The following is a 27,418-nucleotide window of genomic DNA, read 5'->3' on the forward strand; positions in this document are numbered from 1 at the left end:
CCTTTCTCACCCATCACGTTCATATGAAACCTTAGTTACAGTGACAGTTAATTTCCACATGCAGCCACAGAACTTTATCTCCTTTGGTGTTTCATGGTTGGCCGTGGTTTCCTGTGACTGACTTAATGTCAAATCTGTGTTACTTCCTTACCTCTTTGGAAAAGGTTGATTTAAAACATTGAATATTTTCAGTGGCTAATGTTTAGACTATGGCAATATTTACCAACTGCTGGTCTATAGCCAGGCAACATTCTGAGATGCAGTTGCTTTCAGTTATAGAGAAGTGAGGAAAAAAATTCCATACAGGGTTTTGTCATTGCTTTTATTTTAATTGTGGTAAAATACATAAGCATCGAAGTTACCACTTCCACCATTTTTCGCTGTACAATTTACTAGTGCCGGGCACACTCACATTGTTATACAACCAATCTCCAGAACTCTTCAGCTTGTAAAACCAAAACTCTGTGCTATTAAACAACTCCTCATCCCCCTCCCCCAGCCCTAGCAACCTCTACTTTTTATCTCTGATTTCGACTACTCTAGGTACCTCAGATGTATAGAATCATACAGTATTTGTCTTTTTGTGACTGATGTATTTCACTTAAGTTATCCTCCACGTCCATCCATGTTGTGTCCAAATTTCCTTCCATTTTAAGGCTGAGTAATATTTGTTTTAAGTATGTGCCATGTTTTATGTATCTGTTCATCTGTTGGTGGACACTTGAGTTGCCTCCACCTCTTGGCTATGATAAATAACGCTGCTGTGAACATGGGTGTGTAGCTACCTCTTCAGGACCTTACTTTCAATTCTTTGGGTATATTCCTAGAAGTAGAATTGCCAGATCATATGGTAATTCTATGTTAATTTATTGAGGAACCACCAAGCTGGTTTTCATAGTTTTTTACATTCCCACCCACAGGGCACAAGGATTCCAGTTTTTCTGCATCGTTACCCACACTTGTTATTTGCTGTTCTTTGGTTGCTGTTTTGCTTTTGTTTTGTGTTTGTTTGTTTGTTTGTTTGTTTGGATAGTGGCCACTCTAGTGTGAGGTGGTATCTTGTGGTTTGATTCGCATTTCTCTAATGATCAATGATGTTGAGCATCTTTCAGGTGTTTATTAGTCATTTGTATTTCTACTTCAGAGAATTGTCTGCTCAACTCCTCTGCCCGTTTTTTAAATCAGTTGTTGTAGTTGTTGAGTTGTACGAGTTCTTTATTCTGGATATTAATCCCCCATCAGATACATGACTTGCGAGTATTTTCTCTCATTCCATGGGCTTTGTTGTTTATTTATTTTGGTGTCAGAATCTTTCCCCTATGAACTTATAATGATAACAGACAGCAGTTTGTGTCTTTTAATCCTTAACTGGAAAAATTAAAAGTTGTGTCTGATCCTAATTTATTTAAAGAAAGGGGGAAAGGTGTATTTTCTTGCAGTAATAACTACTCCTTTGGCTTCATTAATTAACATTTTAAAAGTTGCAAAGCCATAGAACATGTGCCATTGCTCACATTTTTGCAAGAATGCTGGGGGGGGGGGCAGGGGGGAACCAGGATCTTGCCTTGTTTGAGGACATATGAAAGAATAGTGCATTCCATTCCTACCTGATTCTATAAGACTTTTGATGCTAGAGGGTGAGCTTTCTGGGAGGAGATAGATTAGATAGATAGATAGATAGATAGATAGATAGATAGATAGATAGATAGATAGATAGATAGATAGAGATATATAGATATATAGATATAGATATATAGATATAAATATCCGGTAAAAAGAACCACTGAGGGTCCTAGAAGCCATGCTCATAGACAATCACGTTGAAATCTAACCAGACACATAGGCATCTTTTCTTAATCTAAAATCTATCTAGGGAAGATTTGGGAAAACTATCTCATTGTCTAACACCTGTGTCAATAAATCCCCACCTCTTATGCAGCCTAAATCCCTCTTCTTAAAATATAAAATAACTATATAATACCTGGGGTTTACCTAGTGCCTTTCTTTCATAAGTCCTGTCATTAAATCCTTCTACTCCCTCCATGAGGCAAGGATGAGTAAATACTACTATTTACACTTAATCACCTCATCCTAATTCCTTTCTCTATAAAAATTCCTTTCTCTATACTTTTCTCTATAAAAGTAATATTTACTCATTTTTTAATGTTTTATAGAGAAAAAATATTAAAACAGGGAGTGATTAAGTGCCCTTTCCCAGGTTCATAAATGAGGCAGGACCAGAAGGCAGGGGTGCAGGAGGGAAGGGAACATGTGTGAGAGACGTCAGTGTAGGGCCAGCCCTGTACCTGGGTAGCTCTGTTAGCCCTGGTAGATTAGGGATCACTTCAGAGCCCCGCACATAGGAGGGTCCCACTCTTGGCTTAATATTTTGCTCTCACCATCTTGAAATGTGTAGCAAACTTTGCACAAGGGGCTCCCCAAATAATGCAGCCTGTCCTGGGCATAATATTGTCCATCTAAGATCATGTTGATTAGAAGAGATGCTGAGTATGAAGAGCACTTTGCAGCCTGTGGTGCATGGTGCACATGTGTCTTTGAAAGGAGGCAGCAGAGGTTATGAAAGGCAGAAAGTTTAAAGGAAGCAGGGTATGAGAACTGAGGGAAGTAAGAGACTTGTCGATACACTGGAAAGGAGCCTTAAACAGCTAAGGCCCAACATGACACAAAAAGAAATAGTGGAGAAATTTCATAAGGGAGAGAGACATCGTGAAGCAATAGAAAGGGGGAATGTTATCATCATGTGCTGTTTTAGATGAGGGTGGATCATTTTAAATGACTGAGCTTGCAGGGACCCGGAAGATGCCAGTTGATCAATTTTGTTTACCAAGGTCATGGTTAAAGGACCTGGAAAGTGTATGTGGTTTCACACACAGTTGACTCTCATTATTTGCAGATTCTTTATTTACAAATTTTCCTACTGGTTAAAGTGTATCTGTAAACCCAAATTCCATACGGAACTTTTGCAGTCATTCACAGACATGCAACAAGTAGTAAAAATGTGCACGTTCCCAGCTAAGGTCAAACAAGGTGATATTCTGCCTTCTTGTTTCATCTCTCCTATAGCAAAGAAGTGTCTTTTTCATGATCTGTTTAGTGGCACAGGTTTTGCATTGTTTTGGTGATTTTGATGTTTAAAATGGTCCCCAAATGTAGTGCTCATGCACTGTGTCATGTTCCCAAGCAGAAAGAAAGCTGTGATGTGCCTAATGGAGAAAATAATTGTGTTCAGTAAAACTCCATTCAGGCATGAGTTATAGTGCTGTTGGCCATGAGTTCAACGTTAAAGAATCAGCAATATACATTAAATAAGGTCTTTAAACAGAAACCCATAAAACAAGGTTGTGTATTGATTGTTGACAGTGTGACCAGCAGTTCATGGAAACCTAACCCTGTATTCTCCCGAGGAACAAGGGTTCAGGATCTGCTAATTCTGTTCTCCATGACATAACAGAATGTAACTACCGTGAATAATGACAAATGGAAATGTATGTACCTACAGGGACTATAGACTCAAAGGGAAATGACTCCTGAAAGAACAGCCAGAAATGGAAGACAAGGGTGACAGTGGTTCTCCATTCAAATGACAAATTCTGGAGCCTTTAAGCTAGACAATGATGTTATAGGGATTCTTTGTAAACCCTTTCCTAAAGGCTCAGAGAATCTGGAGAGCATTTGGAAACTCAGCTCTAGCTACCAACCATATTGCTTGGTTCACTTTTTTTTTTCTTTTACATTTCAATATTTCTGAAATCAGGAGACATCTTATACTTGATTTATATATTTTAACAACCCACCAAATCTGTTCTCCCATAAACTTACAGAATCCTTGGCATGCCTTCCAGTCCAGGGCCACAAGCTTTTTCTGTAAAGGGCCAGATGGTCAACACTGTAGGCTTTCTGGGCCCCACAATCTTGCTGCAACTGCCTGGCTCTGCCATTGTAGCAGAGAGCAGCCATAAATGAATAAGCCTGGTGGTGTTCAAGTAAAAATAGTAAAATTGCTATTTCTATCATTTCTGTATGTCACAGAATACTCTTCTTTTGATTATCCTTCAATCTTTTAAAAGTATAAAAAACAGGGGTGCCTGGGTGGCTCAGTCGGTTAAGCGTCCAACTTCGGCTCAGGTCATGACCTCACAGTTCATGGGATCAAGCCCCCCGTCGGGCTCTGTGTTGACAGCTCAGAGCCTGCAGCCTGCTTCAGATTCTGTGTCTCCCTCTCTGTCACTCCCCCACTCATGCTATACCTCTCTCTCAAAAATAAACATTAAAAAAAATAAAAATAAAGTATGAAAAACCAAATGAAAAAACACATTAAAAAAAAAACAAAACAAAACAGTTCTTAGGCCAGATTTGGCCTGCAGGCTACAGTTGGCTAACCCCTGATTTATTCGGTGGCATAATAGAAACAAGGGAATGAATGAGACCCCTTGGTCTCAAGTGTTCTTAGTTGGATCAAAAGAGGTTGCCCCTGCCCAGTGGGGGTCTGCCCCTTGTTCCTTAGTGTTCCTTTTCCTTCAGAAACTGAAGTAAGGATTTTAATGGATTTAACTCTTGAGTTAACCTGATATTAAAGTTGGTAACTTACCAATACAAGCTGGTTTAGATTTTTACGTGGCTTAGTACAGTGTATACTGGCAAAAGGATCCTAGGAAATACTGAAAACAAAATTAAAAGTTCATACTTCTATATACAGTAACATGCCAATGCATTTCAAACACAGCCCTTTCCTCAGATTCCCTTTGTTCAGCAGTGTTCTAATTATCCCTTTATCTTTAAGCTCTCCTTTCTCTGTTTCCATTGTGTCATTTTTCTTTGTGTTTCTCACATGTACAATAGACCTTATGCACAAGAAGGCGGAGCTGCGATCCAGAATGAGGCTTGTAACACAAGGAAACTTAAACAGGGTGGAAATTAAATAAATTTAAGTCCAAAAAAATTGGAAGGAAATTGAACCCATCTTGCTTAGCATAGCATCCAAACAACATATTTTGAAGATACAATATTCATCACTGACCAGAGATCAGTGACTCTACTGAATTCAATATAAAAATGATAATGAAGACAAATTAAAAAGTAGCCTGAGATAACAGAGTTACTAGAAAGGCCCTTGGTTTTTCATAAGATGTGGAGCAGCTCTACTTCCCATCCCAGAAGCCAGCCTCTTTTCCTCTTGGGCACCTGGTCTGGCCCAAAATGCCCAAGCCTGCACCAGCCTAGGCTCTGGAACTATACCGTGAGGCTACACAGGACAACCCTGCCTCCTTCACTTCTCCAGGCAGCCAGGCCTCTCTGGAAGCAGAGCTAGAGGTGCCCATCCTGGCCTGGAGCCCTGGCTTCAGCCACCCTTGCAGGGGGTCCCCTTACCTAGAATTTGCAGGCAGATCTCATGTGAGAGCAGCAGCCCCATGGAGCCTTGTCCCCTGCTTCAGGGACACACTTGAACCCAATGCATTAGATCTGCAGGACTGGCTTACTGGATGTGATTTTGTACCCTCCGATGCCTCCTCAATTCTCCCACCCTTTGGAAACCACCATTCTATTCTCTGTTTTTATGAGTTTGGCTTTTTTTTGTTTGTTTTTGGTAGTGTTTTTATTTGTAGTTCTCTGTTCCTTTTTTCTTCTTTTGCTCTTTTCCCTTATGATTGATGACTTTCTTTAGTTTTCAGCTTAAATTCCTTTCTCTTTATTTTTGTGTGTCTGTTACAGGTCTGTGGTTACCATGAGGTTCACATATAACATCCCAATTATATAGCAGTCTATGTTGTTGATGGTTGGTTTAGTTTGAACACATTCTAAAATGTGTTCACTAAATTTTTACTAAGCACTAAATTTTTACTCCTCCCCTCCATGTTTTATGAACCAGATAATCATATTTGATATCCTTTTATTTTGTGAATTCCTTAACTGAATTTTTAGATGTAATTGATTTACTACTTTTTTCTTTTAATCTTCATTCTAGCTTTATAAGTGATTGACCTACTATTTTTATTGTATGTTTGCTTTTACCAATGAAATTTTTTTGCCTTTCATAATTTTCTTTTACTTAGCAGCCTTTCCTTTTCTGCTTTAAGAAGTCCCTTTAACATCGGTTTAGTGGTGAAGAGCTCCTTTAACTTTTGTTTGTCTGGGAAACTCTCCTTTGTCTCTGAATGGTCATTTCTCGGGTAGAGTATTTTTGGTCTTTTCCCTTCAGCCTTTCAACTGTATCGTGCCACTCCCTTTTGACCTGCAGAGTTTCTGCTGAGAAAGCTTAGCTGATGGCCTTTATGGGGTTTCCCTGGTATGTAACATTCCTTCTTTAATTTTTGCCATTTTAGTTATGTATCTCGGTGTGGACATCTTTGGGTTTATCTTGTTTGGTGCCTCTCTGTGCTTCCTAGACCTGAGTATCTGTTTCCTTCTCCAGATTAGGGAAGTTCTCAGCTGTTATTTCTTCAGATAAATTTGCTGCCCCTTTCTCTTTCTTCCTTCTGGGATCCCTATAATGCAAGTGTTAGTATTCTTGATATTGTCCCACAGGGCCCTTAAAATAGCCTCACCTTTATTTTTTTTTTTCCTGTTCAACTTGAGAACTCTCCATCACCCTGCCTTCCAGATGCTGATCTGCTCTTCCACATCCTCTAATTTGTTGATCCCTCCTACTGTATTTTTCATTTACATTATTCTTCAACTCTGATTGTTGTTGTTGTTTACATTTTCTGTCTGTGTTGACATTCTCGCAAAGCTCATCCTCTCTTTCCTCAAATCCGGTGAGCATCTTTATGACTATTACTTTGAACTGTTCACCAGGTAAGTTGCTTACCTCTGTTTCATTTACTTCTTTTTCTGAAGTTTTGTCTTACTCTTTTTTTTTTTATTTTTTTTAATCTTTATTTATTTTTGAGAAAGAGAGAGACAGAGTGTGAGCAGGGGAGGGTCAGAGAGAGAGGGAGACACAGGATCTGAAGCAGGCTCCAGGCTCTGAGCTGTCAGCACAGAGCCCAACACAGGGCTCGAACTCACAATCCATGAGATCATGACCTGAGCCAAAGTCAGATGTTTAACTGACTGAGCCACCCAGGTGCCCCGTGTCTTATTCTTTAGTTCAGAGCATATTCCTCCGTCTCCTCATTTCGTTTGACTTTCTGTTTATTAGGTGAAACCGCTACCTCTCCCAGTCTTGATGGAGTGACCTTATATAAGAACGTCCCCTATGTGGACTCTGTATGCCTGGCAGCTGAGGTTGGCTGGCTGGAGCTGGAGCTGGCACAGGCCGGAGGGTCCCAGGGTGTTCTGCACAGGGGGCACCCTGGAGGGATGGCTGGAGCTGAAGTGGGTGCTTCATGCCGGGCTGGCACTGGACACCTGGGGCTGAAGTGGCCACAGACCAGCGGGTCTCAGGCTGCTTCATACCAGGGTCACCCTGGTGGATGGCTTGAGCTGGGGCAGGCGTGGACCGGGGCATTTTGCATAGCAGGAACCCTGGCAGGATGCCAGAGCTGCCCTGGTGGGATGGCCGGAGCTGAAGCAGATGTGGGCCATGCTGGGGCAGCCTTGATGGAATGGCTGGAGCTGGTGTGAGCTAGGGGCTCAGAGCTTGCTGAGGCAGCAGGCTGGCTAGAGTACTGGGTCCCTGTTCCTGTCTGTGCTGTCAAGATGGAGAGTGTAAACAATGGCTCTTGCTGGCACCATTGACCCCGGAGAGAGTTACAGCAATTCCCCCACCATATGGGAGACACTCAGGATTAGTACATGGGTTTCCTTCACTTACAGTCTACTTGCCTTTTAAAATGATGGTTTTGTTTGTTTTGTTTTGTTTTTTGCAGTGCCTCGGGTCAGATGAATCTGTACGTGGCACATCTGTGATATCCCTTCCCTGCTGTAGGTTGCCACATTAGGGGTGGGGTTCCCATCATTACTGTGTCTCCCTCTCTCCTGCTGTTCTCTGTGTGGCACCTCAGTGCTTTATTGTGCAGAAGCTGTTCAGTCAGCTTTCAGTTCTTCCTTAGGAGGAATTCCTGTATATGTAGGTATAGATTTGATGTGTCCGTGAGAGGAGATGAATTCAGGATCTTCCTAAGTTGCCATCAAGTTCAGCTTTTTTAGATTCTACATATATATATATTTGTCTTTCCCTATATGCCTTGTTTCACTTAGTATAATGGCCCTTATGGGCCATCCATGCTATTACCAATGGCAAGATTTCCTTCTTTCTCATGGCTGAATAGTAATATCCCTTTGTGTGTATGTGTATATTTACCCCATCTTCTTTATCTATACATCTATTGTTGTTTCCATACCTTGGCTATTGTGAATAATGCTGCAGTGCACATGGGAGTGCAGAGATCTCTTCCATATCCTGTTTTCCTTTCCTTTGGATTATATATCCAAGAGTGGGGTTGCTGGATCACATGGTAGTTCTGTTTTTAATGTTATGAGGCATCTCCATACTGTTTTCCATAGTGGCTGAACCACTTTGCATTCCCACCAACAGTGCACCAAGTGTTCCCTTTTCTCCACATCCTCACCGACACTTGGTATCTCTTGTCTTCTTGATGACAACCATTCTAACAAGTGTGAGAGGTATTATCTCATTGTGGTTTTGATTTGCATTCCTGATATTTAGTGATGCTGAGCATCTTTTCACATACTTGTTGACCATGTGGATGCCTTCTTTGGAAAAATATCTGTTTAGTTCATCTGCCGTGTTTTTGTGTATGTGGTTTTTTTGTTCATTTTTAGTTTTTATTTTTAATTGGATTGTTTTTTTGTTATTGAGATGGATGAGTTCTTTATATATTTTTGATAGTAACCCCTTCTCTGGTGTATGATTTTGCAAATATTTTTCTCCCATTCAACAGTTTGCCTTTTCTCTCTCTCTTTTTATTGTTTCCTTTGCTGTGCAGAAACTTTTCAGTTTTATGTAGTCCCACCTGTTGAACTCTGTTTTTGTTATTTGTGATTTTGGTGTCATATCTAAATTGCCAAGACCAATGTTAGGGAGCTTCTTTCCTATATTTTTTCCTAGGAGTTTTTTTTTATGTTTATTAATTTATTTGAGAGAGAGAGAAAGCACAAGCAAGGGAGGAGCAGAGAGAGAGAGAGAGAGAGAGAGAAAGAAAGAGAGAGAGAGAGAATCCCAAGCAGGCTCTGTGCTGTCAGCACAGGGCCCGAGGCAGGGCTCAATCTCAGGAAAAGTGAGATCATGACCTGTGCCAAAATCAGAGTCAGACGCTTAACCAATTGAGCCGCCTAGGTGCCCTTTTTTTCCTAGGAGTTTAATGGTATCAGGTTGTATGTTTAAGTCTTCAACGCATGTTTGTGTATGGTGTAAGATAGTGATCCAATTTTCTCAATACCATTTGTTATAGAGACCATCCTTTCCCTATTGAGTGTCCTTGGCTCCCTTATCAAATATTAGTAGACTATAAATGTAGGGGTTTACTTCTAGGCTCACTATTCCATCGCTCTATTTGCTATATTTATAATAGCCACATATTGAAATTACTGCATAGCTCTGTAGTATAATTTGAAATCAGGAAGTACAGTGCCTCCAGATTTCTTCTTTCTCATGATAGCTTTAGCTATTCAGAGTCTTTTATGGTTTTGTATAAATTTTAGGATTTTGAAAAATTTCTATGAGAAATGCCATTAAATTTTTAATTGCAGTTGTGTTGAATCTGGAAATGTCTTTGAGTAGTAAGGACATTTTAATAACAAGTCTTCTGATCTATGAACACAGGATATCTTTGCACGTGTATCTTCGATTCCTTTTATCAAATTCTTGTAATTTTCATTGCACAGGTCTTTCATTTCCTTTGTTAAATTTAGTCATAATTTTATTGCTTGAATGCTATTGCAAATGGAATAGTTTTATTTCTTTTTCCAATGTTTTGTTGTTATTTTATAGAAATGCAACTCATTTCTATACATTGATTTTATCTCCTGCAAATTTACTGAATTCATTGATTCAGTTTGAGGTTGAGTCTTTAGGGTTTTCTATACATAAGGTCATATTATCTGCAAATAACAATTTTACTTCTTCCTCTCTGATTTGAATGCCTTTTATTTCTTTGCCTTTCCTAATTGATATAGTTAGGACTTCCATTACGATGTTGAATAAAAGAGGACACCCTTGTCTTTTTCCTCATCATAAAAGAAAAGCTGTCAATTTTTCACAATTGAGTATGTTAGCTATGGGTTTGTCATATGTGGCTTTTATTATGTTAAGGCATGTCCCTTACAGAACCAATTTGTTGAGGGCTTTTATCATGAAAATATGTTTCATTTTTTCAAATGTTTATTCTGCATCTATTTAAATGGTCATGATTTTTATATTTCATTCTATTAATGTAGTGTAACACATTTATTGATTTATGTATGTTGAACCATCCTTGCATTCCTAGAATAAATCCCACTTGGTCATGATGTGTGATCCTTTTATTTTTTATTTTAACTTGTTTTATTTTTTATTAATTTACATCCAAATTAGTTAGCATATAGTGCAACAATGATTTCAAGAGTAGATTCCTTAGTGCCCCTTACCCATTTAGCCTATCCCCCCTCCCACAACCCCTCCTGTAAACCTCAGTTTGTTCTCCATATTTATGAGTCTCTTCTGTTTTGTCCCCCTCCCTGCTTTTATATTATTTTTGTTTCCCTTCCCTTATGTTCATCTGTTTTGTCTTTCAAGGTCCTTGTATGAGTGAAGTCATATGATTTTTGTCTTTCTCTAATTTCACTTAGCATAGTACCCACCAGTTCCATCCACATAGTTGCAAATGGCAAGATTTCATTCTACTTGATGCTGAGTAATACTCCATTTTATGTATATATGCCACCTCTTCTTTATCCATTCATCCATCGATGGACATTTGGGCTCTTTCCATACTTTGGCTATTGTTGATAGTGCTTCTATAAACATGGGGGTGCATGTGCCCCTTCAAAACAGCATACCTGTATCCCTTGGATAAATGCCTAGTAATGCAATTGCTGGGTCGTAGGGTAGTTATATTTTTAGTTTTTTGAGGAACCTCCATACTGTTTTTCAGAGTGGCTGCACCAGCTTGCGTTCCCAGATGTGTGATCCTTTCAATGCATTGCTGATTTTGGCTTGCTTTTATTTTGTTGAGAATTTTTGTATCTGTATTCATCAGGGACATTAGTCTATAGTTCTCTTATAGTGTCCTTATCTGCCTTTGGTATCTGGGTAATTCTGCTCTCATAAAATGAGTTTAGAAGTGTTCCTTCTTCAATTTGGGAAGAGTTTGAAAAGAATTGACATCAGTTCTTCTTCAAATGTTTGGTAGAATTCACTCGTGAAGACATTTGGTCCTGGAGTTTTCTGTGTTGGGAGCTTTTTAATCACTAATTAAATCACCTCATGTATTGTCAGTCTGTTCATATTTTCTCTTTATTCCCAATTCTCTCTTGGCAGGCTGTTCCCAAGAATTTATCATTTATTCCAGATTATGCAATTTGCTAGCATTTAATTTGTTCATAGTAGTTTCTCATATCCTTTGTATTTCTGTAGTATCATTTGAAATGTCACTCTTCCATTTCTGATTTTATTTATTTGAATCCTATTTTTTTTTAGTGTAACTAGAGTTTCTCAATTTTACTTTTTTTTGAAAACCGGCTCTTAGTTTCACTGATTTTTTTTTTTTTTCTATTATTCTTCTGGTCTCTGTTTCATTTATTTCCGCTCTAATCTTTGTTATTAATTTCATTTGCTAACTTGGGGCTTAGTTCTTCTTTTTCTAGTTCCTTGAGATATAAAGTTAGGTTTTTTTCAGATCCCTTTAGTTTCTTAATATATGCATTTATAACTATAAACTTCCCTCTCAGAACTGCTTTTGCAGCATCCCATAGGTTTTGGAACAGTGTGTTTCCATTTTCATTTGTTTTGAGATATTTTATTTCCTTTTGATTTCTTCTTTGACCCATTGGTTGTTCAGGAGTATTTAATTTTCATGTATTTGTAGCTTTTCACATATTTCAGCTTTCCTCTTGTTTTGATTTCTGGTTTCATACTGCTTTGGTCAGAAAGGATGACTTGGTATGATTTCAGTCATCTTAAATTCGCAAGACTTGATTTGTGTTCTGTCATGTGGTCTATTCTGGAAAATGTTCCACGTGCACGTGAGAAAAATGTGTATTCTTCTGTTGGATGGAATGTTCCACAAATCTTTGTCAGGTCCATTTGGCTTAATGTGTGGTTCAGGCCCAATGTAAATGTTGGTTTTCTGTCTAGATGATCTATTACTGAAAGTGGAGTATTGGAAGTCCCCCACTATTATTGTATTGTTGTCTGTTTCTTCCTTCAGATCTATTGCTTAATACAGTTAGGTGTTCCAATATTGTGTGTGTGTGTGTGTCTGATTGTTATGTCTTCTTGATGAATTGACCCTTTTCTCATTATATATTGACCTTTGTCTCTTGTTACCATTTTGGCTTAAAGTCTGTTTTGTCTAATGTAGGTATAGCTACCTTACTTTCTTTTGTTTTTTACTGGCATGGAATGTCTTTTTCTCTCTCTTCACTCAGAGCTATGTATGTCCTTAAAGCTGAAGCAAATCTCTTGTAGGCATCATATAGTTGAGTCATTTTTTATTCATCCAGCCACTCTGCCTTCTGATTGGTTAATTCAATCCATTTACATTTAAAATTATTGCTGTGTAAGATCTTATAATGCCATCTTACTGTTTTCTGATATTTTGTTTTTCCATTGTTTCCTTTCACTGCCTTTGTAAATGCATAATTTTCTATGGCGGTATGCTCTGCTTCCCCCTTTTCTATCTTTAGTGCATCTACTCTAGGTTTTTGTTTTTGTTTTGTGGTTACCGTGAGGCTTACATATGACATAAATAAAACAGGCCATTTTAAACTGATAGCAACTTAACTTCAATTGTCTATAAACACTTTGCCCTTTACTCCCCCTTGTATATTTCTGGTATCGTTTACCTCTTTTTATGTTGTATATTTATTAAATTATAGTAGCTATAATTATTTTTAATACTTTTTTCCTTTGACATTTATACTGCAGTTAAGTGGTTAACATCCATCCAAAGTCTGATTTTGTACCTTTACTAGTGTGGTGTATACTTTCGTGTATTTTCATGTTGCTGATTAGTGTCAGTTTATTTCAGCCTGAAGAACTTTCAGCATTTATTACAAAGCAGATTTAGTGCTGAAGGAGCTCCTTCAGCTTTTTTTTGGCTAGGAAAGTCTGTTTCTCCTTCATATCTGAAGGATAACTTTGTCAGATATAGCATTGTTGGCTGGCAATTTCTTTTTCTTTCAATTCATATTCTTTGAATATGACCTTCCACTCTCACCTGACCTGTAGTGTTTCTATTGAGAAATCTGCTGACAGTTTAATGGTGGTTCCTTTGTAGGTTACAATATTTTTCCCCTCGATACTTTTAGCATTCTTTATTTCCAATTTTTTGATAGTTTCATTATAATGTGCCTTGCAGAAGGTGTTTTTGCATTGAGATAATTGGGTGATTTTCTATAGCTCTGTAAACTTGGATGTCCAGTTCCCTTGCACGTTTAGGAACTTCTCAGTTCTTACTTCTTTTTTTTTTTTTCTTTTTTTTTTTTTTACGTTTTATTTATTTTTGAGACAGGGAGAGACAGAGCATGAGCGGGGGAGGGTCAGAGAGAGAGGGAGACACAGAATCTGAAACAGGCTCCAGGCTCTGAGCAGTCAGCACAGAGCCCGACGCGGGGCTTGAACTCATGAACCATGAGATCATGACCTGAGCCGAAGTCGGAGGTTTAACCGACTGAGCCACCCAGGTGCCCCAGTTCTTACTTCTTTAATAGTATTTTAAAATTTTTTTAATGTTTATATTTGAGAGAGAGAGACAAAACGTGAGCAGGGGAGGGGCAGAGAGAGAGGGAGACACAAAACTCAAAGCAGGCTTCAAGCTCTGAGCTGTCAGCACAGAGGCTGATGTGGGGCTCACACTCATCCACTATGAGATCATGACCTGAGCCAAAGTTGGACGTTCAACCAACTAAGCTACCCAAGCATCCTATCAGCTCTTATTTCTTTAAATAAACTATCTGTCCTCTTCTCTATTTTCTTTGTGTAATCCTGATTCTATGTTCTTTTGATGAAACCCCATTAGATCATCTAGGCTTTCTTCACAGTTTTTCCTTCTTTTTTTTTCTTTGTTCTCTTCTAACTTGGTTATTTCAAAATTTCTTTTCTCTAATTCACTTACTCTGTCTTCTATTTGCTTTACTCTGCTGCATTTGTCATTTCATTTATTGAATTCTTCAGCTCCAGAATTTCTTCTTGGTTCCCTTTATGATTTATAGCTCTTTGGTAATATCTCATCTTGAATGCGCATGCTCACGTGTGTGTGTGTGTGTGTGTGTGTGTGTGATTTCAACTGTCCTTAGAGTTTTTTTGGTACCTCATTGAGTTTCTTCAATACTGATGCTGAATTCTTTATCCAAAATCCTATGTCTCTGAGCTCTGTTATTTGAGAATTATTATTTTTTGGTGATGACACATTTCCTTGATTTTTCATGTTCTTTGTAGTTTTGCATTGCTGCTTTCACATTTGAAGTAGCAGCCACCTCTTTAAATCTTTGCTTGTTGCCTTCACATTGGGTATTCAGCTCATTAGTGCTATTGCCATCTAGGGTTTTATTGGCCTTTGTATGGGTACACCTGTTCCACTCTTCTTGCTCCCTCTTGTGGCAAAATTCTTAAGCTTTTACATCTTTGGTTCTTACAACTCACCAGGCTGGCTATTGGAAACCTTTGTTTTATTTTGCAGAAGACGGTGCTATAGCTCAAGTTTGTGGTTTCTCCCTAGTCCACAGACCCTGGCCTGTTTTTCAAGCACACTCCCAAGGAGCTTGCTCTTGCCACCACACTCAGAAGTATGTACAAGGAGCCACCTGCAGAGTGGAGGAAGGTATAGATTTAGTCCTTGGGGCATTAGGGTTGCCCACAGGCCTGGTAGGGAGATCCTCAGGTGTAGTACTCTGAGAAGCTCATGATCGGACTTGCCGCTGTGTGCAGGCAGCAGGCCCTGAGTCCCTTTAGTGTCCTTTGATATTCTTATCTTTCTTTCCTCCATCGTGGAGATCCCACCTAGGTACTCTGAGTGCTCCTGGAGAGGAATGGGTTCCTCCAGCTGCATTCCATACCACTGTGGGTAGCTGGACACTTATTCACTGCTCTTCTTTTTCTCTGTGAGAGAGGTCACTACCACCTGATAGTTTAGCCCAGTGCAATGTTGCTTTGGTGGGGGTGAAGACAGCGTTGGTAAAGTGCTTTTTACCATCTCCGCTGTGTCCAAACTTGTTTTTTGCTCCATTGGCGTGCTGGAATCTCCCTTCATAAAAGCTAGGCTTAGGCACCTTCTCTGTTGTCCGTGGGTATCAGCTTAGATCAGCACTCTCTAGGTTTTTTCATGACTATGTCAAGAGGAGTTGGGGCAGGCCCACTGCTCCACGGGTTCCACCTGTGCCCATAACTGGATGCACAGGTATGTAGACTCCTCCTGAGTTCCCTGGCCTATGGTGCCAGATCCTGCAGCTCCCACAAAGGCACTTTTGTTCATGGATGGATGACTCATTCTTCATTGAAAAAGAGGGACAGAAAGGTGCCTTCTGTCACTGTGGTGCTAATGTCACTCCCTGATATCTTCTCAATCTTCTCTCTCGGTCACATCTAAGAGGCCTTCAGGACTGCTCCCAAACGCATCCTGTAGGTGAGCCCTCCAAGAGCACTCAGCAGAGTATTGGCACTGTGGGGCCTGGATTTCTAAGAGGAATCCACAAGGAAATGGTAGTGTAAACTGTGTTGTAAAAGGTTATATTGTCTTCTGGGTATAGAAGCTAATGCTACTAAATTTGGGGTGCTATTGTTACTCTTGTACGATGTTACCATCAGGTTTCACCGAGGCATCACCAACCAGAGAAAAACAGTCAGCCCTACATGGCCACAGGCACCCACCTGCGCACATGCAGGCGTCTTTCACACTGCTTGCACTGGGTGGAGAGTGGGGTTTTGAATGAAGGCCAGACTCTTTTTTTTTTTTTTTTTTAATTTAAATTTTAGTAAGTTACCATATAGTACAATATTGGTTTCAGGAGAATTCAGTGATGCATCACTTATATATAGGGCTCATCACAGGTGCCCTTTTCAGTGCCCATCTCCCACCCCCCTTCCCTCCATCAAACCTCAGTTTGTGTTCTGTCATTAAGACTTGACTCTTGTGATTTGTTTCCCTCCCTTCTCTTTTTCCCCCTTTTCATGTGTTCATCTGTTTTGTTTCTTAAGTTCCACATATGAGTGAAATCATATGGTATTTGTCTTTCTCGGACTTATTTCACTTAACATAATACATTATAGCTCCATCCATGTCATTGAAATGGTAAGATTTCATTCCTTTTGATGGCTAATATTCCTACACACACACACACCCCATATCTTCTTTATCCATTTATCAATCGACAGACATTTGGGCTCTCTCCATAGTTTCGCTATTGTTGATAATACTGCTAAGAACACTGGGATGCATGTTATGTACCCCCTTCAAATCTATATGTCTGTATCCTTTGGGTAACTACCTAAGAGTGAAATTGCTGAATTATAGGGTAGTTCTATTTTCAGTTTTCTGAGGAACCTCCATACTGTTCTCCAGAGTGGCCATACCAGTTTTCATTCCCACCAACAGTACAAGACGGTTCCCCTTTCTCTGCATCCTCGCCAACACCTATTGTTTCTTGTGTTGTTAATTTTAGCTATTCTGACAGGTATGAGGTAGTATCTCATCATGGGTTGATTTGTATTTCCCTAATGATGAGTGATGTTGAGCATCTTTTCATGTGTCTGTTGGCCATGTGTTCTTTGGAAAAATGTCTATTCATATCTTCTGCCCATTTCTTCACTGGGTTGTTTATTTTTGGGGTGTTTGATAGGTCCTTTATAGATTTTGGATACTAACCCTCTGTCAGATATGTCATTTGCAAATATCTTCTCCCATTCTGTAGGTTGCCTAAGTTTTGTTGATTTTTTCCTTCACTCTGCAGAAGCTTTTTATCTTGATAAAGTCCCAGTAGTTCATGTTTGCTTTTGTTTCCCTTGCCTTTGATGACATGTCTGATAAGTTGCTGTGGCTACGGTCAAAGAGATTGCTGACTATGTTCTCCTCTAGGATTATGATGGTTTTCCTATCTCACATTCAGGTCTTTCATCCATTTTGAATTTATTTTTAGGCATGGTGTAAGAAAGTTGTCCTGTTTCGTATTTCTGCATGTTGCCATCCAGTTTTGCCAGCACCATTTGTTGAAGAGACTTTTTTCATTGGATGGTCTTTCCTGCTTTGTCAAATATGACTTGACCATATAGTTGTGGGAAGGCCAAACTCCTTATACAATCACTGAGCAACATTTTCCAGTATTCACAGAATTATTGCAGGAACACCTGGAGTAAATAGGTGCTAGCCATTTCTATGAGTGTCACGGCATTTAGAGGTGAAGCTCTGTATCTTTTGCCTCTGACCCTATTAACGTAGCTGGCTACAATTCTGATCTTGAAAATAAACCTTTTAACCTACCCCCGCCCCAGTGCTTATTACAGGCTAAAAGCTTGATCCTAATTGGGGGAAAGTTCTGGAGTCATCAGATATCTCATGAGAAATGAGCATGCTGTTGAAAATATGTGGGACCCTATTTCAGAGAGGCTGTTATCATTCAAGTGTTCTGTCATCACTTAGTGACTCTATAACCTTAGAACAGGGCTGAGAGGCCATTGCTTGTGGTGGGAGTGGCCGTGCCCCTGGTGATGAGATGGAACTTAATGGCTTCATCTTCAGTGTGAGTAAAATACCACCATTACCTTGAGACCTTGTCAGGCTCCTCCACTGCCCTGATAGCTGTGGCCCTTCAGGCTGGATAAATTATGCCTGGCATCTAGCTAAACTTCTGTGATCCCCACAGATACATTTTGTGTAGAATGAAAAGTCAGTGCACAGGACTTTTCTCTGATTCCTAATAATGTGAGACTCATTGCTGATTATAATTAGGGTTCTTGCCTCTCCCTCTAGCCTGGTATTTACCAGGAACGGCTGGTGGGAACCAGTATCAAGGCATCAGGCCTTTCTTCTCATTGCAGTTAGGGCATTCATGCTGACAGGCCAACAGGGTAATAGAGCTTTTATCTCTCTAGCTGTGACCACCCCCTTCCCTATGCCTGTCCCTCTAATCACAGTGAGCAGTGACTGGGGCTCCTGGCACCTGTGGCATAGCCTACATATGAAGTCACATTAAAACCCAGCAATAAATGAGTTGAAGGAAATCAGACTCAGAGAGAAAGATGAAAAAGGTTAGCTTTATGTCTTGAGTCCTGCATTATTTACTTAGTGGCACTAAAGTGAGGATGCCTATTTAAAGTGCCCAGTTGGTGTTTTGGTTCATTGATTAAAACCAGCGACACGTTGCCCTAAGAAAACACTGTTGAAATTCATTAACTCTGAGCACTTCAGAGTTTGGAAGAAATCACAGAAACACAGGAGCAAGGCCACAGCAACAGTAGCTCTGGTCCCTGCAGCCCCTCACCAGGGCTGCACGGAAGGAATGGGAAGGGGGCCTCTCCGGGATGCCGTGGGGCTGAGTAGGTAGGCGGTCCCTGCCTTCAGGGAGCTTGCAGGCTGCCTCGGGACCTGGAAATGTGAAAAGTTACATCGATAGGAGATGTGATCCACCAGAAAAAAGAGAAGGTTGTGTCACCCGGCTCCATGGCTAATTATCAACTTAGAAGGACAGCAGGTGGCATCTGTGAGTTCGGAGGAGAGGAAGGCTCCTTCAGGCTGGGGCTCCAGGTAGGCCTGGGCCAGGGGTGACTGCAGGGAGCGAGGGGTGTGGAAAGAAAGAACCCAGAAAACAAGCAGAAGAAGCCAGTACTCACCTCGCTGGAAAAGAGAGAGAGTGACACTTTTGAGAAATGATTCCTTACCAAGTGAATATCCAAGGGAACTGCTGGATTATCTCTTGAAGGGCTGTCCACAGTTGTCTTGAAGTAATCTCACGTTAAAGGCCACTCTTGAGACGGTCTGGCTCTCCCCACGTGGTGCACCAGAATGGGAGCAGGTCGTGACAAACAGAGCTCTTCCCTGGTGGCTTCTGCCTTCATAGTGGAAATGGTGGTTTGAGGTTCAGACGGAAGCTATGTTCACTTAGTGATACACAACCTCCATGCAGGGCCAGCTGCCAGGTGTGACTACGGCCTCCCCCACCAGCTCTGTACCTGGAACAGCAGATGGTGTCTGAGGATGGCATGTGCGTGGTGCTTGTCTGCACCCATGTTTCCTGGCTGCTCTGGGCTCAGGCGGGGGCCTTGCCCTATTGTGTGTGCGTTGTACCAGGATGACACTTGGGAGACACCTGTGCATGTGAACAGCAGGACTGCTAGACACGTGGCTGTGACACAGAAGTTTGGCTCATACACCTGTGTTCATTCTGACTGGTCAGCATCCCTGCCCACCTAGCTGTTTGCTATGTAACTCCTGCTTAGCTGCCAGGGCCCAGTCCCCGCTTCCTCGCGCTCTGACCGCACGCAGCTTCACCCTTCCTGTGCCCTGTGTGCTCCAGTACGTGCGCTGCCCTTGTACTGCAGCAGCCCACCTCAGACACCTGTTAAGGGCCAGGTACGCATGGGTCCTGTCCTAAAAGCCCCTGACCCACAGGGTGCGGCAGGCCAAGGCTGGGGAGGGCGGTGGGAGGGCTTTGTGGGCCAGTGAACACTTGGCAGGCAGAACCTGCAACCTGGATCAGACTGGCCCATGTTCTCCTCGCCCGGCGACCAGGAGCACCTGGCTTCGATTCTCCCAAAGAACCCTTCACCTCACAGCCATGGTTAGTTGTTGGCCCAGGTCCTGCTGGGTTGAGGCCTACAGAGGTCTTCAGCTTTGCCTCAGGAGGAGTGGGCCAGGCAGACTCCTGAAGCAGCCAGCGCTTTCTGGGCGCTCCCGGCCCCATGGGCATCTTGGCCGCCTCAGCAGCAAGGGGTGAGCCCTTTCCTGAGAGAGTGATGGAGTCCCCTGACTCCCAGGTGTTCACAGGGCGAGATACCCAATCCCAGGCTGCCAGGCCTACCCCCCCCCCCCCCCCGTGCCCCAGGAAAGCCCTCATCCCTCTGCAGCTGGCTGAGGCGTTCGCTGTAAACAGAAGCCCTGGGTGTCCGCTCATGACAGGAAAGGAACTGCTGTCTCAGTCTGTGGAACAGAGGCGGTTGTGAAATGCCAGCCCCAGGTAAATATGCATGGTTGGTTAGGGACACCTGTCCTCAGCCACCCTGTCAGGGATGACAGCTGAGCCCTGGGCTCTGGTCTCTCCCCTCAGCATCTCCTAGGTGATGCTCATGAGGTGTTAAAGGTAGGTGTGTCCCCATTAACAGGGTCCCAGAGATGCTCCCGTGTGTGCTGCCTGGTGCTCAAGACCTGATTTACTCTGCTTCTCATCTCCTATCGCATATGTGACTTGGCATGTTTACAAATATAAACCCTAAGTGGCCCTGGCCCTGCCAGGTAACTTGTTTCAAATGTCAGCTGGTCACTTAACAGGTGCCGCTTCACGAGCTTCGCACTGCTCTGAACCCTCTGAGCGACCCCACACCCACCCTGATGGCTGTATAGCTCTGCTCCACCTCCTTCAGGTCATCAGCCACCACCCCCTTGGCACTTGGATCACCCTTCCAAAACTGGCACCTCCTCTGTCCCTTCTTGCACTGCCGGCACCTGACCGCATTTATCATTTCCTCTCAGGCAGAACAGAACATAGATACCCTGAGACCAAGGCTTTGTTGTGTTTGTCATGGTTTCTCTGTGCCCAGCCCAGAGCAGGTGCTCCATAACCTGGATGGACACACACGGAGGATGACTTAAGGAAAAGGACCTCCACCTCCCTGAACACCCTGTGGCCCAGGGACAGGGAGCCTTCATCTCTGGACATGAACTAGGGCCAACCCCAGAGAAGTGAAAAGGGCAGCAGAGCCAGCCTAAGGGGGGGTTGATGTTGCCTAGAAAGTGAGTGGTCTCCCTTTTTTTTTTTATTGAAGTATAGTTGGCACACAATGTTACATTAGTTTTGGGTGTACAACGTAGTGACTGGACAAGTCTGTATGTTATGCTGTGCTCGCCACAAGGATAGCTACCACCTGTCACCATGCAGCGTTGTATTGACGATACCAATGACTGTATTCTCCATCCTGTACATTTCATCCCCATGTCTTACTCATTCCATAGCTGGAAGCCTGTGTCTCCCGCCCCTCTTCATTCTGCCCGTCTCTCCACCGTGTTGTGAAGGCTACTGTCAAAGAGTACTGCCTATGTTTTCTTCTAGGAGTTTTATGGTTTCAGGTTTCACATTCAGTCCTTAAATCCATTTGAGTTCATTTTTTGTGTATGGTGTAAGAAAGTAGTCCAGTTTTCCCAGCACCACTTATTGAACAGACTGTATTTCTCGTTGTATATTCTTGTCTCCTTTGTTATAGGCTAATTGACTATATAAGCATGAGTTTATTTCTGGGCCCTTTGTTCCATTGAGCTATGATCTGTTTTTGTGCCAGTACTGTATTGTTTTGATTACTGTAGCTTTGTAGTGTATCTTGAAATCCAGAATTGCGATACCTCCAGCTTTGTTCTTCTTTTTCAAGACTGCTTTGGCTACTTGAGGTCTTTCGTGGTTCCATACAAATTGTAGGATAGTTTGCCCTAGTAACGTGAAAAATGCTGTTGGTATTTTGATAGGGATTGCATTAATTCTGCAGATTGCTTTGGGTAGTATAGACATTTGAACAGTATTTTTCCAATCCATGAGCACGGAATATCTTTCCATTTGCTTGTGTTATCTTCAGTTTCTTTCATCAGTGTTTCATAGTTTTCAGAGTACAGGTCTTTCACCTCCTTCGTTAAGCTGATCCCTAGGTACTTTATTCTTTTTGGTACAATTTTATTTTTTATTAAAAAAAATTTTTCTAATTATTTATTTTTGAGAGACAGAGCATGAACGGGGGAGGGGCAGAGATGAGAGGGAGACACAGAATCCAAAGCAGGCTCCAAGCTGTCAGCACAGAGTCCGATGCAGGGCTCGAACCCACGAAACATGAGATCATGACCTGAGCCCAAGTCGGTCGCTCAATGAGCCACCCAGGCACTCCCTTTTGGTACAATTTTAAATGGAGGTTAACATTCTTTAAAAGGAAAAATCACCCTCCTTTATAGCCCTGCAGGCACCACACAGAGAGACCTTGGGGGCAGGATGGGGGGAGGGATCAGGATGAACTTAAACTTGGTTCTTTGTACCGGCAGCTGGTGCACAGAGCTCTGCTGTCACCCACTGAAAGGCGTTCTCTGCAGTCGAAACTACTAACTCATTCGTGGCACCACACCTGGAGAGTGGCACCCAGCTTTTAGCTTTCACGGGCCACTAGCCCACTGCCTTAAAAAAATTAGTAAGAAATCTGGGATCCCAATTCTAAAAATCTCTCTCCTGGAAAGGTAAAACACAAAATTCTCCTGCGCCTCAATTTATAGAAGGGGGGACCCGAGGATACAAAATTACACAAAGATGACCCAGAGCAGATTTTGCAAACTGTGTCCCATAGAGAAAAAGGATGTTTTATGGCTTAGAGAGTTTGGGACCACTTGGGAGGATGGAATCAGAGGGGTTTTACCAGCAGTACCTGTCAACATCTTGACTGAGAATTGGCATCCATATTGTACTCGCTTTATGGCAGTTCACTCATTCCATCCTCTTAAACAACCCTGGGAGGTGGATACCCCATTTTACAGATATAGAAACTGAGAGCATTCACAAAGCAAGTGCAGAGATGTGAACGTGCCCAGACTGGACAGTGGCTTGTGCTGTTTTCCAGTTTATTTGACCCCAACCTTCTGTGAGTGAATGAGACTTATTAAAGCTCTCACAGTCCTTGGAACCTCATTAGGGTAATGTCCCTCTGCAGACAGAGGGCATAGACAGGCACAAACAGAAGCACCAGATACTTTTCCTGATGACATTTTTTTTTTTTTGTATTAAAGGCCTTTGCCATACAGTTATTTACTATTCTTAAGATTGTAAATTGAGTTTAAAAAAAAAAAAACCCTGAGGGAAAGTTATAGATGGTATTTTCACTACCATCATTTTATTAAGACTACAGAGTTCTTTTATGACCTGTAATATTGTCTGCTTTAATACAGTGGGAAATGGCCAAAAATTTCCTACAGTGAGGTATGGAAATAATGGTATATCGCATTTGTGGATAATTGGGTTTTTTAACTTACAGAATTGGGAGTGGTTCAGGTCCTGGAGGATGGAAAAGGTCCTTGGGTCACCAAGTAGGAAAAATAGCTGGACAGGCAAGTAGGCATGGAGGTGGCCCTTGCTGTTTGCTGTCCACAATCAGCCTGAAATAGAAAGCGGCTGAGAATGGAGAAGAAATACACAAACACACAGCTGTGAGAAAGTTGGAAGTCCTGCTGTTTGCAGTAACATGGATGGATCTTGAGGCTATTATGCTAAGTGAAGTCACACAAAGAAAGATTATACATCCTACTGTATGACATTACTTATATATGAAACCTAAAAAAAAAACCCCAAACTCACAGAAACAGAGAATGGAGTGGTGGTAAGTAAGGAAAGGGGAAATGGAGAGACGGTGGTCGAAGGGCACAGACTTCAGTTCTAACAAAATAAGTTCTGGGAGTGTGAAATACAGCATGATAATTATAGTTAATACTGTATTTGTTACTTGAAAGTTGCTGGGTAGATAGAGCTTAAATTTCCTTACCACAAAAAAAAAATGGTAATTATACGACACAATGAAGGCGTTAATCATTTTGCAATATAGAAGTATCAGATCAGCCCATTGGGCACCTTAATCTTACATAGTGTAGCGCATCAGTGACACCTTAATAAAGCTAGCGGTGGGTACTGAGAAGTCTCAACCCTGCCCCCCGGCTCAGGGTGAGAAGCCAAAGGAGAGAAGAAGGTGGCAAGATGAAGGCCAGCATGTGGCCACAGCCCCAACTGACAGGGCCCACCCGGGACTAGAGGAAGCATGACTCATGCCAGCAAAGGCCTGGGCACCACCTGCCCCTCCACCTCAGCCCACCTTATAACCTGGGAAGGCCCATCACTACCTTATAGAGATACACGTACACACCTGCTCCACCAAATTCACACGTTTATGAACGAGAACTTGGGGAGAGCGATTCCGTGTCCCCACCACTAGGACCTCTGTAACTGACCCTGTTCCCACTGGTATATTCAGTATTGCACACTCAGTTCTCAGCTGGGATCAGTTCTGCACGAAAGGCATGGTGACAGGAGACATGAGCACCCCATGCTCCCCCAAAACAGATGCCTTAGCCAAATTAGGCAGCTTCACGGCCACGGTTTCCTGGTCAGATTTCTGCAAGTCTCTTGAGCTTACAGCAGGGTTAGGACACAGAGGGGCATGGGGACGGAGATGAGGCCTCACTGTCCTATTCCCCGTCTGTGTTGCAGCTGGTCAATGACTTGCTGGAATTCTGCTTCTACACCTTCCGAGAGTCCCAGGCCCTGAAGGTCGAGTTCCCCGCGATGCTGGTGGAGATCATCAGCGACCAGCTGCCCAAGGTGGAGTCCGGGAACGCCAAGCCCCTTTACTTTCACAGGAAGTGACGGAAGACGTCTTACCAGGAGAGCTTTGCCTTAAGTTTCCCCATGTTATTCTACACCCACGAAGGACCCAAGGAATCATATTTTTGACATGTGATGGTTGATTCATACTTGTTCAGCAGTTTCTCAAGTTGAAAATCACGTCAAGGGTTCGGAGCCGGGAAAGCAGTTTGACACGGATTTGGCAAGACCTGAGCGGTCTGAAGGATTCTTCCCTGTCCAATCCCCAGCGCTTAGAAACATGTTCCTGTTCCTCTGGATGAAAAGCCATATCTAGTCAATAACTCTCTGATTTTGATATTTTAACAGATGGAAGTTTTAACTATGCCATGTAGTTTCCGGTATCGCTTGTTTTAAAAGGGTTCAAGGACTAACGAACTTTTTAGAGCTTACCCTTGGTTGCACATAAAACGTATAGTCAATATGGGGCATTAATATTCTTTTGTTATTTAAAAAAAAACACACAAAAAAAAATATATACAGATTCCTGTTGTGTAATAACAGAGCACGTGGAGTGAAGAGCGGCCCCCTTGGTGGCGGGGGGCTTATTCGCCCGCGTTCCTCTGCATCACTGGTATACACACCCTTTAGCGTCCATTTATTTAATTAGAATGGATAAGATGTTAAACAAATGCCTTGGTTTCAATTTCTAGTATCTATTGTGTTGGCTTTACAAATAATTTTTTGCAGTCTTTTGCTGTGCTGTACATTACTGTATGTATCAATTGTGAAGGACCTGAAATAAGGTATAAGGAAATTTTGTAAATGAGACACATACAAAAAAAAAAAAAAAAAACAAAAAAAAAAAAAAAAAACTTTAATGGTTGATAGGATGAAGGGGAAAGTATTTTTGAAAGAATTCTATTTTGCTGGAGACTATTTAAGTACTATCTTTGTCTAAACAAGGTAAAAATTTTTTTTGTAAAGTGAAATGTTCTGCATGCATAATGAACCGTTTACAGTGTATTTAAGAAAGGGAAAGCTGTGCCTTTTTTAGCTTCATATCTAATTTACCATTTTACAGTCTCTGTTGTAAATAACCACACTTAAACCTCTTTGGTTGTCTCTAAGCCTTTCTACCTTTTCTGTACTTTTGTTTTGTCTCTGGTCTCCCGCTTGGGGTGTTCTTGGGACTTGAGCACGGTTTCTGGCTTCTGCTCCATCCTGCTTCCGTCCGGGAGCGACAGGCTGTGGTGCCCGCAGCTCCTCCAAGGGGTCACCTGACAACACACGTGCGAGAGGGTGTCCGGGAGTGCCGCAGCTTTAGGAGAGTTGCCTCTTTTCCTTTCTTCCTCACGAAGCAGAATCAGAATCGGCTCCAGGAGAGTGAGACCGGAAATGCCATGGCCCAGAGAGCTGAGTCTCATCCCATTGTAGAAAATTGGATTTTCTCCTTTGGGAAAGAAATTCCATGCACTCTCTACATCGGCGGAGGTGACACGTTCACTTCTGGTCTTGGAAAGGGGTTTTGCACTCCCGGAACTGGTCATGGGAACACATAGGCCATTGCAGGACGCACTGGGAAGATGCATTTTGGCACGGTTCGGTCAGAGTGGCGTGGAGACCGCACGATAATTAGAGGGTTTTTAGATTTTTAAAAGGTAGGTTTTAAAAATAAATTTTATACATAAACAGTTTTGGGAAAAAAAATACAGATCATATAAGCAAGACAGTGGCACTAAAATTTTTAATTCATTAATTTGTTTGGCACTGATGCAATTTATCGCTTTTCTCTTGCCCCAGATCACAAACCTATATATCTTTGGGGAAACTTAACAATATGATTGCACTAAATAAACTACTTTGAACAGAGGCCAAATTAGTCTTTTAAAAGTGACGATAATCATCAGGTACTCAGTGAAATTACATTATTTTCCAGAACATAAAAGCTGTAGCTGGAGAAGCCAGGAGAAGGCAGCATTGGGATCACCACTTTACTCCAGGGTTCACCATGCAGGCAACATTACCTTGTCTTTCAGAAGACACCTGCCTTATGCAAGGGGAAGCCTGTGAAAGCTGCATTCAGAGGGAGGACTTTTTCTTACATAATTTGCAATTTCAGTAATTTAATTTATAGGCAGATCTTTAAATATAGTCAACTTACATGCACAGCAATATGAAAGCCACACTTGGAAGGTGATAAGTACTCAGCATGCAGACTGGGAGTTTCTAGAAAAGAAATGGCTTACAAGAGCAGCTTTTAGCTCAAGACTTACGTTTTATGAACTTGGAATTTCACTGTAACCAGGTTTGGGATGGAGACAGTCTGCATCAGCTTTTTGTATTAACAAAGTTACTGGCTCTTTATGTGTCTCCAGGTAACTTTGCTTGATTAAACAGCAAAGCCATATTCTAAATTCACTGTTGAATGCCTGTCCCAGTCCAAATTGTGTGTCTGCTCTTATTTTTGTACCATATTGCTCTTAAAAATCTTGGTTTGGTACAATTCATATTTCACCAAAACTTCTTCATATAATTAAAAAACACTAAATTAGTTTAAAATGAAGCAATTTATATCTTTATGCAAAAACATATGTCTGTCTTTGCAAAGGACTGTAAGCAGATTACAATAAATCCTTTACTTTAATCACCTGTTGTTTTGGAAACATTTCATTTGAATGTCCGTAGGAACACCTGGATTTTTGTGTCCCTCTCAATCTGATAACTTGCACTTCTGCCTACATCCAAGATAGCGTAACATTTCTGCCCCCCTGTGTTAAAG

The 27,418-nt window shown here is 41.7% G+C and overlaps 1 protein-coding gene across 4 annotated transcripts in view; it reads left to right on the plus strand.

The window, feature by feature from the left end:
* The window catches only part of NR3C2 (nuclear receptor subfamily 3 group C member 2), a 357,183-nt gene extending 329,897 nt beyond the window's left edge, over positions 1-27,286 (plus strand). For all 4 annotated transcript variants that reach the window (XM_086704130.1, XM_086704131.1, XM_086704129.1 and 1 more), the window contains exon 9: positions 24,544-27,286. In XM_086704130.1, coding sequence (XP_086560256.1) covers positions 24,544-24,699 — 156 coding nt within the window. In that variant the 3' untranslated portion in view covers positions 24,700-27,286. The remainder of the gene's footprint in view (positions 1-24,543) is intronic.
* Positions 27,287-27,418: the final 132 nt, after the last annotated feature.

Source organism: Puma concolor, chromosome B1 (assembly GCF_028749965.1).
Source record: "Puma concolor isolate L17-30 chromosome B1, mPumCon1.1.hap2, whole genome shotgun sequence".
In the NCBI taxonomy this organism is placed as follows: domain Eukaryota; kingdom Metazoa; phylum Chordata; class Mammalia; order Carnivora; family Felidae; genus Puma; species Puma concolor.